The following is a 16,329-nucleotide window of genomic DNA, read 5'->3' on the forward strand; positions in this document are numbered from 1 at the left end:
AACTTGGAAAAGATGTTGGTTGCAAAGTTCTTTAGTTTATCCACACGATAAAGATCACGAATCTCCTTAGTTATAAAACCCTACGGTGTATAAACATAGCAGCTTCTTGAAGAGAAAGATGAATTAGGGCATATGTTTCCTGTTCACAATATGTTTGTGAAAAACTTTTGCATTGAGATGAATCAGCTGTGATAGCCCTTAAAAAAAATCCTTATATATGTTTAGGGTTGTGAGAAAAGAAAGTCCAAACATCTATATACGGATTGGAGTGAAATCAAATATGAAAAATACGGTGTACAAACACAGCAGCTTCTTGAAGAGAAAGATGAACTAGGGCATATGTCTCCTGTTCACAATATGCTTGTGAAAAACTTTTGCATTGAGGTGCATCAGCTGTGATAGCCCTTAAAACAATCATTATATATGTTTAGGGTTGTGAGAAAAGAAAGTCCAAACATCTATATACGGATTGGAGTGAAATCAAATCTGAAAAACTTATTTTCTTAAATTTCGATAGATACCCTATCTATCAAGCTATCGAGAATCGAGCTTAAACGGCCTTTTAAGCCTTGATAGATACTAGCTATCGAGTTTTAAAATCCAGCACTTCTTCACTTGATTCTTGGACAGACTTGCATGGCTTTGGCACTTGAACTTGAAATCTTGTTTCTTAAAGCATTAAACACATCATAAATCTACCAAATTACAAGTAAAGTGCGTTTGTCAAAGATTAGCCAATTCTATATTGACATACGTTCCTACCATGATTCACATATGTCCTAACAGTTTGGAATATAAAGACAGTAAAAAAGCAAGTATCGTTCCGAAATTGGCAGAGGAAGCCACAAACAAAGCGGGGTCCAAAGCTTCCCCTGAGAAGGACGGTCCTCTGACCACCCGAATTTGAACTATTTAGGCTGTCTAATGGGCTATTGATCCATGTTGTGGATAGATTGGCAACTGGAATCTCAACAATCTGGGAATTGATCAGAAGCGAAGAAGAAAGCAGAAGACAAAGGATGTGAAGATTTAAGCTGACAACCATTGCTATCTATGATGCGAGACGATGTTGAAGGAGAGCAAATGAGCTCAAGATAAAGATATCACAAGAGTCCACTGTCCAATGTCAGTTGGAATTAAATAATGCTACAAAGATTAGTCAGGTGCACAACATTTTGTACCTTGTTTTTCATAACATAGATTATGACAATGGTTGTACAAAAAAATATTAATATAAACAATTTTGTCTCTAATATTATTCAGGTTAAATATTGAACTTCATTAAGATAAAATAAAGTACAAGACAGTCTAGGGGACCTGATGGTTTGGCCTTGAGTTAGGTTATCGGCTTGGCTTGAGGTAGGTTTATCTGGTACATTACTTGAAGACTGGTCGTATTTCCAAATGCATAAGGTCTCCTATTGTATGCTTATATATATATTATTGGACATAATTTGAAGACAGGCGACTGGTTGTATGCATTATTAGGAAGTTCCAAAGAAAAAGTATACATTATGTTGTAGAAAAAATTGTATATTGTGTGCCTAAGAATAGTGTAATAATAAAATATAAAATGTTATGATTGATTAAAAGACTTTTGTTGAGGTTACCAGTTCTAGGCTTCTACAGAAGTGTTCCATAATAGAGGTATCTTTGATTGATGCTCAAACATCTTGTTGTGCAGATAGCACCCCAGGACTCAAATCAATAATAATAAATAAGTGGAAATTAAATAACAAGCACACACAAAGAACACAAGAATTTACGTGGTTCGGCAAACTGCCTACCTCCACGGAGACGACGGAGAAATTTCACTATAAAAATAGGGAGATACAATAGTGCACAATAACACTCTCAAGAAACCCAAATCCCAATTACACCCTAACTCTCTCTCACCACACAAGACAAGAAAATACTATTCTTCTTCTTATGCGGCTGCTTCTAGGAATAACTCTCTCACATGACTGCACTTGCTAGGTTATTGGGAATTATCTAAAGTGCCGCACATAACAATATATATATGTTATTAACCAAGTCGGCAAAGGAGCAATCCTTTTACAATTTGGATTCGGTCAACTAAGGTGACCAAATTTGGGCTTGGCAATTCAAGCCACATAGGCCCAATATCAACAAATCTCCACCTTGACTTGAATTGATCAAGTTACATGAGCAAACTCCTCCATCGCCTCTACCTTAGCCCTTTAGGGCTCACAAGCTGCAAACACCAATCAAGTCCAAGCAGTGCTTGAACTTGTCTGTTGGAACTGGCTTTGTTAACATATCAGAGGCATTCTCACTATGAGAATCTTCGACAAAGAAATATCACTAGACGAAACCCATTCTCCGATCTTGTGATACCGCACAGTAATATGCTTTGTTCTTGCACGATATACCTAATTTTTTTTCAAATGAATTGCACTCTGACTATCACAATGTAGCACCATGCTATCCTGCTTGAAACCAAGCTCATTAACCAGTCCACTAAGCCAAATGGCTTCTTTTCCTGCCTCTGTCATCACCATATATTCTGCTACTGTAGTGGATAAAGCAACTACATCTTGTAGTGTAGACTTCCAGCAAATTGGGCCACCAACAAACCTAAACACATAGCCTGTTGTGGACTTTCTAGAATCAAGGTCCCATGCATAGTCGGAATCCACATAACCCATAGCTTCTGTACTAGCTCTTTGATCAAATAAGATACCGAAATCACGAGTGCCTGTAAGATATCGAAAGATCCACTTTACTGCATTCCAATGCTCTTTGCCTGGATCTGCCATATTCCTACTAACCACACTAACTGCATGAGAAATATTAGGCCTTGTGTACACCATCAAATACATAAGACACCCAACTGCATTTGCATATGGCACTTTAGACATATACTCTGACTCCTCATATGAACTTGGACATAACTGTGAGGACAGTTTAAAATGGGTAGAAAGCGGTCTACTAACAGGTTTTGCATCAAGCATACTAAACCTCTCTAACACCTTCTTAAGATATCCCTTCTGAGATAACCATAATTTACCAGCCCTTCTATCTCGATGAATTTCTATCCCAAGGATCTTCTTGGCAACTCCAAGATCCTTCATGTTAAATTCACTACTCAACAAAGACTTCAACTTCACAATTTCTTGCTTACTCTTTGCAACTACTAACATGTCATCAACATACAGAGCAAGAAATATATAAGAGCCATCAGCAAGTACTCAAAAATAAACACAACAATCATACTCACAACGCATGTACCCATGTGTGACCATGAATGAATCAAACCATTTGTACCATTGCCTGGGAGACTGCTTCAAGCCATATAATGATCTCTTCAACAGACAAACATAATCTTCCTTGCCAGGTTCTTTGAAGCCTTCAGGCTGTTGCATGTAAATCTCTTCTTCTAAATCTCCATGGATGAATGCGGTCTTCACATCTAGCTGCTCTAACTCCATGTCATGCATTGTCACAAATCCTAGGATTACTCGAATTGAGGTGTGCTTCACAACTGGTGAAAAAATCTCATTATAATAAATTCCTTCTCTCTGTGAGTAACCCTTTGCCACTAACCGTGCCTTGAATTTTTCACCTTCCTTTTCTGACAATGCTTCTTTCTTGCGAAATATCCACTTGCAACCAATAGCCTTCTTTCCCTTGGGCAATTTCACTAATTCCCAAGTCTTCTTCTTTTGTAGTGACTCCATCTAATCTGACATTGCTACAAGCCATTTATCATTGTCTTTCCTATTTGTAGCCTCCTTGAAAGTGAATGGATCTCCACTGCTAGTTACGAGAGCAAAACTAACCATGTCTTCAAAGCCATATCTTTGTGGTGCTTTGTGAACCTGCTTCTCTCTACCTTTAGCAATTGAATAAGACTCTTCTTGTTGCTGCTGTGGATCAATCTCAACATCACCCTTATCTCTAGGTGAACTATTCTCGTCAAGCTCCACCTCAACAGTTAATTTCTCCTGTGGACTATCATCACATGTCTCTGCTTCATTCTGTTTCAACATAAAGGCTTCATCAAATATGACATCTCTATTGGTCACTGTTTTCTTTGAGATTGGATCCCAAAGCCTGTAGCCTTTAACACCTTTTTCAAAACCAAGAAATACACATTTTCTTGACTTTGAATCCAATTTAGAACGCTCTCCACTCTGCACATGCACATAAGCTGGACAACCAAAGATTTTTAGACTCGAATAATCAACCAGTTTACCTGACCAAACCTCTTTTGGAATCTTGAAATCAATGGCTGATGATGGAGATCTATTAATAATGAAGCTTGCTGTGTTAACTGTCTCTGCTTAGAACACCTTAGGCAACCCTGCATTCAATCTCATGCATCTGGCTCTTTCTGCTAAGGTTTTGTTCATTCTCTCAGCAACCCCATTCTGTTGTGGAGTTCTTTTAACTATAAAGTGACGAGTAATGCCTTCTAATTCACAAAATCTTATGAATTCTTTATCTCTATACTCTAGTCCATTATCTGTTCTAAGGTATTTTATTTTTCTACTAGTTTGATTTTCATCCACTTTTTAAATATGCCAAACACATCAGACTTATGCTTCACAAAATAAATCCATACCTTTCTAGAGTAGTCATCAATGAAACTGACGAAGTACTGAGCACCACTATGAGAAGAAACTGATACTGGACCCCAAAAATCTGAATGAATGTAATCAAGAGCACCCTTACTTGTATGAGAGCCTGTCTTGAAACTAACTCTATGCTGCTTCCTATACACATAATACTTGTAGAAGTCTAGCTTGCATGTCTTCACCCCTTTCAATAAATTTCTTTTGTGCAACTCTAACATACCGCGTTCTCCAATATGGCCAAGTCGCATATGCCATAATTTTGTGTCGTCAGTGCTGGACTCCATCGAAGTGGTGACTGCAACTCTTCCTACAATTGTGTTCCTAATCAATTTGTAAAGCGTGCTTACTTTCTGTCCCTTCATCACCATCAAAGCACCTTTGGTAATCTTCATGATTCCACCCTTTGATGAGTATGAATAGCCCAAATCATCTAATACTCCTAAAGAAATTAAATTCTTTCTAAGATTTGGAACATGCCTGACATTACTAAGAAGTCTCACAACTCCATCAAACATCTTGATCTTCACGGTACCAATTCCAATAACCGGGCATGTAGCATCATTACCCATTTGGACCATACCACCGTTGTAAGGCTTATATGTGTCAAACCAATCTTTCTTTAGAGTCATATGATATGAGTATGCTGAATCTAAAACCCAAGATTCCAATGGAACATTATTACTTGATGAAACTGAAAGTAAATCTGCACCAACTTCACTGTCATCTGATGTTTCTTCAGCAACACTAGCTGATTCTAGGGGCTTCTTTCCATTCTTCTTCTCCTCTAAATGCTCTTTCAACTCTTTACACTGATTCTTGTAGTGCCCTTTCTTGTGACAATAAAAGCACTCTACATCTTTCTTTGCACGTGATTTAGATTGTGATCTGTTCATGTTGGAGTTCCGTCCTCTTGACCTGCTTCTACCCCTATTGCTTGACTCAGACTTTACAATAAGTCCATCAGCCTGAGAACCATCGCAATCTTGCTTCATCTTTATATGTGACAAAAGAGCATTGGTCACCTCCTCGAGTACTATAGTCTCTTTCCCGTACATCAACGTAGTTACTAGATGATCAAAAGAAGTAGGAAGCGATGCTAATAAGAGTAACGCTTTATCTTTGTCCTCATAATTCACCCCAAAAACTCAACAGTTGGGTGTTCAACATGTCAAACGTGTTAAGATGCCCCAACAGATCAGAACCCTCCTTTATATGCAAACTATAAAGTTGCTTCTTCACGTACAACTTGTTCGTCAGATTCTTTCTCATATAAAGACCTTCTATTTTTTCCCAAACCTCCTTTGCGGTCTTTGCTTCTAGGATGTTGTGAATGATCTCATCACCAAGGTTAAGGCGAATAGCGCTAGCTGCTTTCTTATCCATCTCTACCCATTCTACATCCTTCATCATTTCTGGTTTCTTCTCCTTCCCAAGCAAGACCTTATGAACTCCTTGTTGAATTAGGAGATCCTTCATCTGCCTCTGCCAAAGTGAAAAATTTCCCTTACCACAAAACTTCTCTACATCATACTTTGTGCTTGACATCTTTACTGTATTCAAAGGATTGAATCCTAAACTTACTCTGATACCACTTGTTGTGCAGATAGCACCCTAAGACTCAAATCAATAATAATAAATAAGCGGAAATTAAATAACAAGCATACACAAAGAACACAAGAATTTACGTGGTTCGGCAAACTGCCTACCTCCACGGAGATGACGGAGAAATTTCACTATAAAAATAGGGAGATACAATAGTGTACAATAATACTCTCAAGAAACCCAAATCCCAATTATACCCTAACTCTCTCTCACCCACAAGACAAGAAAATACTATTCTTCTTCTTATGCGGCTGCTACTAGGAATAACTCTCTCACACGGCTGCACTTGCTAGGTTATTGGGAATTATCTAAAGTGCCGCACATAACAATATATATATATATATATATATATATATGTTATTAACCAAGTCGGCAAAGGAGCAATCCTTTTACAATTTGGATTGGGTCAACTAAGGTGACCAAATTTGGGCTTGGCAATTCAAGCCACATAGGCCCAATATCAACACATCTCCCCTAAGTTTGAAGTTTGAACAAGTCAGCGCTCATCAGCAGTCTTGCAAAAGGTAGTTTGATGGGGCTAATTTTGAAGACAAGGTTTTATGCAGACAATTTTTATAGTAGCAAAATAATGTTGTGAGTCATCTCAAACAGAGACTAGTATCCCAAACTAAGCAGCGTTTTGCCCCATTTTCCAAACTAATTAGAGAAATGCCCCTCTTTTGTAACTTGATTTGAGATAAATCGAGTTTAAAAAAAAAAAAAAATTTGGAGTCTTATAGTGGCATTTTTAAGGACTTATAGTGACGTTTTAACCACCTATAGTGACATTTTGTAACTCGACCTCCATGAAATCAAGTTATAGGCTATTTTTTTTAAATTTTTTTTACCTATAACTCGATTTCATGGAGGTCGAGTTACAAAACGCCACTATAGGTCCTGAAAACGTCACTATAGGCTCCTTAAAAAAGCCACTATAGGGCCTAATTCAATTTATCATAAATCGACTTTGAAAAGAGGGATATTTCCCGAATTAGTTTGGGAAATAGGACAAAGAGCTGCTATTTTTGCCTGAAAAGGGCATTTGGCAATTTTTTCCTATACTAATGCGTTTTCCTTCACAAAAGCTGTGGGACATCTCAACTTATATGCAAGATTGCGTAACGAAGCAAGTAGTTGAAATCTGTGTAAAGAAGTAAATTGTTAAAATATACAACAAAAACTTGGAAATTTACTGAAGCGATGCTGTACCTACATTAGGACAACTAGTCGCTAACCCGTGCGATGCACGGGATAGTTAAATAAAAATTAAATATATTTATTTTGTTCAAGATATTGACTTGAAAATATATGAAAATAAAAAAATTTAGTGTTATTAATGCTAGTTGAATGTTACTTTATGAACACCACCACAAGTTGAATAAGCAAATCTATCATTGTACATAGACATTTGTCAATTTACATAGTCCATATTTCTATGGTTTATGAACTGGTTCTGCAACTGTGTATGTGAAACTCATGAGATGTTTGTCTTCTTGTCCTCATTTCCTCCATGAAAGCAGGATCATAATTGAATTGAGTTATCTACTTTTTGTTGATGCTAAATCAAACCTTTCATACCTCTAGGAAATATCGACAACCCCTTCAATTAGAAAAACAGTCCCAGTAATTTAAAGCAAAATCATCAACCCCCTTTTTAAATGATTGGAATGTGTAAACCACTTTAAAATTAGAATCTATATTTGCTTAAAGGATTAGACAATGGTGTTTTTTCTCCAAAAAGTTGTTACATATTTTCAAAAAGTCAATTCTCAATGCATATGATGTTGTCAAGAGTCACCACATATGTTAGTAGTTCAGTGTAAAATTTTGAGAGAATGACCATAAGAGATCCCATGCATGCAATCTAATAATGTTGTAAAAATTTAAATATTTTTGCTTTCTTTCACTGACGATGTAATTTATTTGAGATTCTAATTTGAACTTGATTTCCTTCAGCAACCAAATAGAATTCTTCTTTTTTTTTGGGGGGGGGGGGGGGGGGGAGAAAAACAAAGCCCAAACAGCTATATAAAAAAGATGCCCAAATCCCAACCAAACTAAATAAAAACCTAAAACTATATGTATTCTATTACTACACTTTCTTAGTAACCAAACAGAAATCATTATTAAAAAAAATTGCAATGACACAAAAAGAGAGAAGGTTTAAAAGAAACCTCATATAATACCTGAAGGTACTCATCAGAATCCACTGGCAGCCCATGTAGGGAATACTTGTAGTCAACAACATTGCAAGGCTGCAAGCAATCTGCTATACAGATTAAGATCATTCCCCAAGAAAATTTTATCTAAAATGAGTGAGAGAAGAATGGGAAGAGACATAAATCATAAATTTGAACATCTTGTTTGGACTACATGATCTATATTATTAATTTAAAATTTCAAAGTTTCCTGGCTTTCATATGAAAGGTTGATAGAGCCACACATCAAGAAAGTTAGGATTTTGAACATAATAAAGAATTGTATCAATGTACTAAATAGTTCATCATCATTGTGTAGAAAAACCATCAAATTTAAAAGGGATTAATTCTGAAACTATTGTATCAACATACCATCCACCTACCATATTTTGGGTTATCATCTCTAATCACCCTTTAAAATTTTGTGGTTGCCTATGCTTCTAGCCAACAAAAAATTATGTTTCCCACCATTAAACAATATTCTCAATTTTGCAAATATTCTTAAACCTACCAATTTCATTGAAGAAACCACAATACACTCTCAATAGTTCCATCACTATAAACAATACAACAAATTGAGCTATACAAAATCTTGATAACACAAATCTCATAAATGATGTAATGGCATATTACCGGAGGTAAAAAACAACAAATTTTTAATCCAAATGGATAGTCTATCTATAAGTTGGAGTATGTATATCTATAAGCCTATCCTAGTTCAATTGAAAAGGAATCTAAAATTTGGTGGAGGGCTCCTGAGTTGAACAATTGTAGAGGATAAAACAGGAGAGAAAAGAAAATAAAAATAATGAGACAAAGTTTAGAAGAAAAAAAAAACATTTATATACAATACATTTTTAATTGATAAATAGTCATAAGAATCAAACATAGCTTACCTTGATTAAATCAACAATAGAGCATCACATTTCTTACCTATCTTCCTCCTTACGACTCTCCATGTATTATGGCTTCTAGAACTCATAGGAAATTTCATCAAACACCTTGTGTACATGTAAAAGAAACAACATTTAATGAAAGTGAACTTTATTAAAAATGTCTATACTCAACTTTAAAATAGTGGCATAATAGTTATAAATCATTACAAAACTACAAATGTAACAGAAAAAATTCCAAAACATGTATCTATTAGTGCTTCCAAATTTGCTATCTAAGCCCATATCTGACAGATCAAATAGCTTTAGTGAATTTCTCGAACGATTGGCTCAATCTAAAATACAAATAGATTGTACAGTAATAACCTTATCAATTGGGATGGCTCCCACTGTTCGTTTCAAAGATTCAACTTAAATTTATCAAGGAAAACCCAAGAAAAATCACAAAATTAACACTAAATGTATTATGACTTTGAGAAAAAAAAATAGTAATGAATTGCTAATGGTGATGATTTGGAAAAAAAAAAAAAAAAAAACTTTATAGGAAAAAAATAATGTGAAAAAATTACGTGTGTATGCTTTGAAGCTACTACCATCTCTATCAAAATTTTAAGGGGAAAATATAATAAAATATATTGATAAAAGATAAGATATAAACTTCATAATTGATGTAACGATTTTGTTAATGTCAAAGTGAAAAAATAATATTCACTACTAAACCAACTATTTTCATTGCAGAAACCAAAATACACACTCAGTTGTTCCACTACTATAAACCATACAACAAATTGAGCTACAGCAAATCTTGGTAACACAAAATCTCATAAAGGATGTATTCCAAAAGGTAAATTTTTAATACATGTTTTCTTAAAGAATACAATCATATGAAACTTAAAAGCAAGTTCAAAGAATAGGTGTAGCACATGAAAGCCAGTCATTCGCTTTAAGTTGGAGAAACAAAATCCATCCTGGTTCAATTAAAAAAGCATAAGAAAAATGAGTGGAGTTCTTTAGACTATTTATATAAACCATTCATGCTATCCCTCATCCAAAATCATATATGGACCTTTTATATATCATACCTACATATCGAATCATAACAATTTTGTAACCAAGGGCCTATTATTAACATTCAATACTTTACCATCAAATCTGAAGCAAAAACCACAGCAGCCAATTCCAAATCATGATTTTGGGTAATTTTTGTTCAAAATTCTTTAATTTTCTAGAGGCATAAGCAACCTAGCCAGTCATGTTTTTACATCGCAAAAAACTGACATTGAAAAACTAAGGCCGACAAACACATCTCAACCTGATTAAATCAGCAACATAGCATCACATTCTTTACTTATCTTCTTCCTTACCAATCTCCATGTAATATGACTCCTAGAATAACAAAAAAAAAAAAAAAATTACACAGGAATTTTATCAAACAACTTATGTTCATGTAAGAGAGATGGGAATACTAAACACATCCAGACACAAACACACCATGAAATAAATCATTAAAAAAATCAAACCTACTTCTCAATATGGTAAATCCACAGACTAATAATCAATATAGTAAATTATTGTCACAATAGTGCAGCCCAAAAAAAAAAAACAATTGTACAATACTGTCAACTATTACCAAAACTATCTAAATAAATGTTGTTTTCTACAATATAAACCTATCCCACCATCAATACCAATCCCAATATCTAACATATGAATCATAAAAGAATTTCAAATACACAATCTCAAAGAATTAGAAATTAAAATTCCTTATTAATTTCGAATTTAAATCCCCAAACTATACACTAAAATCAAGTTTTTAAGGGGTAGTCACATGAACCCAGATAAAAATTCACAAAATTAAATCCAAAAAAACTGAAGAATTATAAAGAGAGCAATAAAAATTCAGAATTATAAAGTGAGCAAAAAAATTTCAGAAGAGAGGAATGAAAGATACAAATTTTTAGCCGTGAGTTGCATGGTAACAAATAATCCCTAAAAAAACATTATTTATAATATAACATAGGGTTATGGATTCCTAATCAAATTTGGTTAGGGTTATGGATTCCTAATCAAAATATTATGAAATACCCAGATCAGAAAATTAAACATTTACAAAAATAAAATATGTTAATGGTATAAAAATTATTTACCAGCAGTGGCGGTGCCTGATTTGATTTTCTCTTCAAGCTCTGTTGCGGTCCCATCGTCACCTTCGCTTCTGGAAAAACTCTTCGAAGGACCAAACCATATGGTTGGTGATGCCTTCTTTCTATCTCGAACCTAACCGTGTGGGGATGACTTCTTGGCAGGATTGATTTTCAGTGTTGGGTTTTGGGGAAGGAGACGGTAGAGAAATAGAGAAGAGAAAGGAACGGCAGAGGCTTCTTTTTGCGATATGTTTTTTTTTTATTTTTTTGGTGAGAAGAGAGAGGAACGGCAGAGGCTTCTTTTGGCGTTATGTTTTTTTTATTTTTTGGTTTTTATCGGGTGTTTTTATTAGGTTTTAGAAAAGGTCTTTTTTTTGTGCTTACTTTTTTTTTTTTTTTAAGAATTTTTTTTTAATACTGTGCTGACGTGGAAAATTGTGGAAGCTTCAAAAGTTTCGGTTTTATATATATATATATATATATATATTGATTACATAGACATTAGACACTATTTAATATGTTGCTGAAATATGTAAAAATTTAATGTCACCTTGCAAGTGTCTAATGCTTTTTAAATAGGTGCGGCTACTCTCTATGTTGATTTGACATTTAATAGGTTATTAAGCATGGTGTCTCGTATTAATGCAAGCACAGTGACAGAGGCTCATATTCTAGCAAGATTAATCAGTGCCTTTTGTCCTCTGCTAATATGAGGTTAAACCGTTAAAAGGCCACCAAGTGCCTCCTTCCGCAGATTACTGTAAAAAGAGTTATTCTACCGAAATGCGAAAAAAAAAAATGAGGAAAAGAGATGTTGTATATTGAACAAATTACTAGAGTTTAAGTCTGCGTATAAGAAGTAAGAACAATCCAAATTGTAAGGCTTACAGATCCTACACAATTATACCTAATAGATTCAATTTGAATATACTTCCTTAGTTTCCCGCAAGGAAATATTTATTTATTTAATTTTTTTTTCTATCTACATGGATAGTATAGTTAATTTCATCCCATTGATTTGAAGACGATGCTATCATACCATGGTTTAGTGTCAATTCAAACTTACGTAATAGAGAGTAAGTTAAACTTCAAAGGTACCATGATTTCCAATGCCACGTGTTGATAGTAGAAGAAGCTATATAACTAAGGGAAAGTAAAGAATGTATAATGTATATGTACTTGACCTTGCATGGTCATATAATATAGGATTCCGTTGTGTCTAAAGTTTGACCAGTTTATTTAAGAAATAAAGGGGAAGATCCAATGAGATTTTATGCCCCTCTCACACGGTCTACCTGGCTCTACAGACCAGTCCACACGTTTGTGCAGGAGGGACACTATAAGGGAATGAGGTATTAAACGTGATCCTCTCTGCTTCATTAGTCTTGTATACAAATTCTGACGTGAAGACCACACCATATGGCCTACTTACTAGTCTTGAGTTTGACCTCCAGCCTCCTGATGAAAAAATTTGATTTTGAAATGTAATTTTATGGGTAGTCTGAGAGAGGACTGGTCCTCCATCCTCACTGTGCGAATTTCATGAATGGAAAATTATTGGTTAACATCTAATGTTTATGTAAATTGTACATAATTGTACCCATTTGTTTAGTCTTCATTGTAAATCTTACATGAACGGTGGAATGTAAACAAATTCTAGATTTTTTTTGCCCCTATCCAAACCAAAGTCTCAAAAGGAACACCTCTATCATCCTAAGCTCATCCAAACCAGATGAATTTGAGCCAGGTGAAGTTAAAAACTGATAACGAAACACTACAGAACTTGCGAACGTTAGATATACTTCACTAATGATTATTTAAACTAAAAAACAAACAAATTATAGCAAATGAGATATTTATTCAATAATCATAAATATCACCTTCAAATATATGGTATCTAGCAACATCAAATAAATTGAGTGACAAACATGTTACAGATTGAGAAGTACTAGCGACTGCCAGGAGTTCAAAGCTGCTACAACAATTTGGAAAACTAGAAAATTCAATCACTACGGGAAGGAACTTATTATAGAACTGAGATTACCTCATTCTTCATGCGAAAAAAATAAAAGTTCTTGTCAATTGTCACCGTGGTCCTGATAGAACTGAATCCAATAAAGTAGTGGCACCACCAACATTTACTTCTGGATGCATGACTCTTGCTCTTGTGTTTGGAATAGGTGGATTGCAGAAGTTATAATCAATGTTCTCTTCAACATCCATGACACCCTCCAAGACCTTAACAACCATTGACATGGAAGGCCTCTTTGAATAATCACTTTGCAAACACCAAGCAGAAACCCTCATCATATCCACAACTTCTGCTCCATGTAATTGCATATCTTCACAGTACTTATCAACCAGGTCCAACAACTGCTTCTTCTGTAACTTTTCCATGAAAAGTCCTAGTAAATGCATTACTTCCTCAGGCTGAGAATGATCAAAATGTCTCCGTCCACACAATATTTCCAACAACACTACTCCAAAGCTATACACATCTACTTTCTCTGTAATTACTAAACTCAACCATTCTGGAGCCAAATAGCCAGGAGTTCCTCTCATGATTGTTACAACTTGACTCTGGTCACGATCAATCAATTTAGACAAACCAAAATCAGCAACTTTTGCATTAAAATTCTCATCTAGGAGAATATTTTCAGGTTTTACATCTAAATGAGCAATCTTTTTATCGCAATCTTCATGGAGATAGGTGAGTCCCTTTGCTATGTCGAGAATAATCTTCTTCCTCCTATGCCAATCCAAATTAAACTCATGGTTTTTGTGGAAAATCCATTTATCCAAAGACCCATTAGACATGTACTCGTAAACAAGAAGTCTATGAGATCTTTGAGCACAAAACCCAATCAATCTTACCAAGTTGAAATGATGAATACTGCCAATCGTCTCGACCTCAGCTAAAAATGATTTCTTGATTTGATTAATACCATTAAGATGCTTCACAGCAATTTTAGTGCCGTCAATTAGAGCCCCTTCAAAAACTGTGCCAAACCCACCTACACCGAGCTTCTTACTGAAATTCTTTGTCATGGCTTGCAAATCCTCAAATGAATATCTTGTGGGCATTCCTGGTACATAATCTAAATAATACTCCTCAGCTTCGTCAGAATCATTATTCTTCCTAAACAAAAGAACTAAGATTCCAATTAAAAGAAACAGACCAAACAAAGATGCAAGGCTGGATCCCAATATTATTACAAACCGATTTCTTTTCTTTCTCCCTGGGGAAGGAATTGCCCTTGGGAGATTCTGCACTTTGATGTATATGGAAGCAGCAGGAATATATTCAGTAACGTTTCTGTCACCGCTCTTCAGTGATAAAATTCCGGATAGTATATGACAATCCCCTCTAAAGGGACTCCAACTGTAGTATTGTAAAGAAGCAGCTTGGCATGAACAATTCATTAAGCATGCCTGCTTACAACCTTCTAAGTGTGTATTTTGGACCACTCTTCCAGAACTAACGTAAGTGACGTCCTGGACCTCTAAAAAAAATTGATTTTGGGTATCCTCACAAGACAAGGGAGAAACTAGGGAGCACCCACGGTCAGGCAGACTGTCATTGGTTCGCTTGAAATAGTTTGTCCCATTTATTGATTTAGGAACAGGGCAACTACACTGGGCGTTTCTACAAATACCATAATTGCCACATGCCATTAGGTAATCACAGAAATCAATATATTCTTTGAGAGAATCAACTTCCTCCCATTTTGATCTCAGTTTTTGCCACGCGTACCCTCTCAAATGTCCATCAGCCCCTAATCTCACATACAGCAAATTCTGCAATGGACGGTAATCATATCCAATCCAATACATAAATGTAGCGAAACCTAACCTTCCATCATAAACTCCGAAAGAAACTGGCGTGTAGTCGTAGACTGAAGTGTTGATGTCAAAACTGAGAGAAATAGAAGCACCTGAGTAATAGGTTATTGGAGGATTAGAATTGAAGGAAAATAACATCTCATCAGCATTGACAGAGAGTGAAAATAATCCTCCTTCACTAGTGAGATTCTGCCCTGCGCCCAAAGTTTGCTTAAAAACCAGTGAGTCGGTTGGGTGATCAAAAGATTGCCAACTTGCTTCGTCATTTTCATCCAAGAGTGTGAGGTTGCCTGTGTCAGTCATGTTTATGCCAGCCACAGATTTTCTGCTGCTGTTTGTCGACCAAGCTATAGTTCCATCAGCATCCTGCAATACCAACCCTCTTTCTGAACTGAGCTGCAAAGTCGCGTTAATGCTGACTGGATTCTTTTGGTTAGCAGACCATACAACCCGCGGACCAACATCCTCGCGAACCTTGCCCATGTCAACTTCGTCAATATACAGATAAAAAATGGCAAAGAGATAATCCTTGCAGGTTTGATTACAGAAGAAGCCACAAGCAAATACTAGGCCAGAGGATCCACTGGTAAGGATGATTCTTACTGTTGACCCGTCTCTGAACTTGACAGAATCTGGAGCAGAGAGACTGTTGGTCCATGAAGTAGAGGGGCTTGCTTTAAGATAACCCTGAGGCAGAGCTGTCACTAAGTTGGGGAAAGGGATTAGAAAAAGAACAAGGTAAAGAAGAACACCACACCAAACCCAGCTTAAACCCATTGTCTGTAACACGCGGTGCTAGAAGAAAGGTAAAGTAGATAAAGAAATGGGGAGGGGATGACTCTCATACTCCAGATCTGGACGTGTGTGGGTTGTTGCTGATGTATGTGCTAAGTTTCACATCGATATCATGGTTTGTTTATTTATTTATTTATTTATTTTGGAATTACTATACTTACAATATTTTTACAAAAAATCGTAAGTAGTTAATTATTATTGGTTATAATTTAAATTTACAACTAAAATTACTTTTTTGTCTCACTAATAACAA

The 16,329-nt window shown here is 35.5% G+C and overlaps 1 protein-coding gene and 1 long non-coding RNA gene across 2 annotated transcripts; both read right to left on the reverse strand.

Moving 5' to 3' along the window:
* Window positions 1-7,540: 7,540 nt before the first annotated feature.
* Window positions 7,541-11,693, reverse strand: LOC115954682. The gene is made up of 4 exons (XR_004083939.1): window positions 11,442-11,693; window positions 9,298-9,402; window positions 8,390-8,469; window positions 7,541-7,783 (listed from the first exon to the last, which is right to left on the reverse strand). It is a non-coding gene; the product is annotated as an uncharacterized LOC115954682 (long non-coding RNA).
* Window positions 11,694-13,276: 1,583 nt separating this feature from the next.
* Window positions 13,277-16,151, reverse strand: LOC115954970 (G-type lectin S-receptor-like serine/threonine-protein kinase SD2-5). Its single transcript, XM_031072984.1, has one exon. It carries the CDS (start codon window positions 16,056-16,058, stop codon window positions 13,524-13,526), a length of 2,535 nt encoding a protein of 844 aa, XP_030928844.1. The 5' UTR covers window positions 16,059-16,151; the 3' UTR covers window positions 13,277-13,523.
* Between the last annotated feature and the right edge of the window lie 178 nt (window positions 16,152-16,329).

Source organism: Quercus lobata, chromosome 8 (genome assembly GCF_001633185.2).
Source record: "Quercus lobata isolate SW786 chromosome 8, ValleyOak3.0 Primary Assembly, whole genome shotgun sequence".
Lineage (NCBI taxonomy): Eukaryota > Viridiplantae > Streptophyta > Magnoliopsida > Fagales > Fagaceae > Quercus > Quercus lobata.

What these genes read in the sequence shown, in the direction of transcription:
- LOC115954970 (XM_031072984.1), bottom strand. Translation starts at nt 16,058, where the DNA reads ATGGGTTTAAGCTGGGTTTGGTGTGGTGTTCTTCTTTACCTTGTTCTT.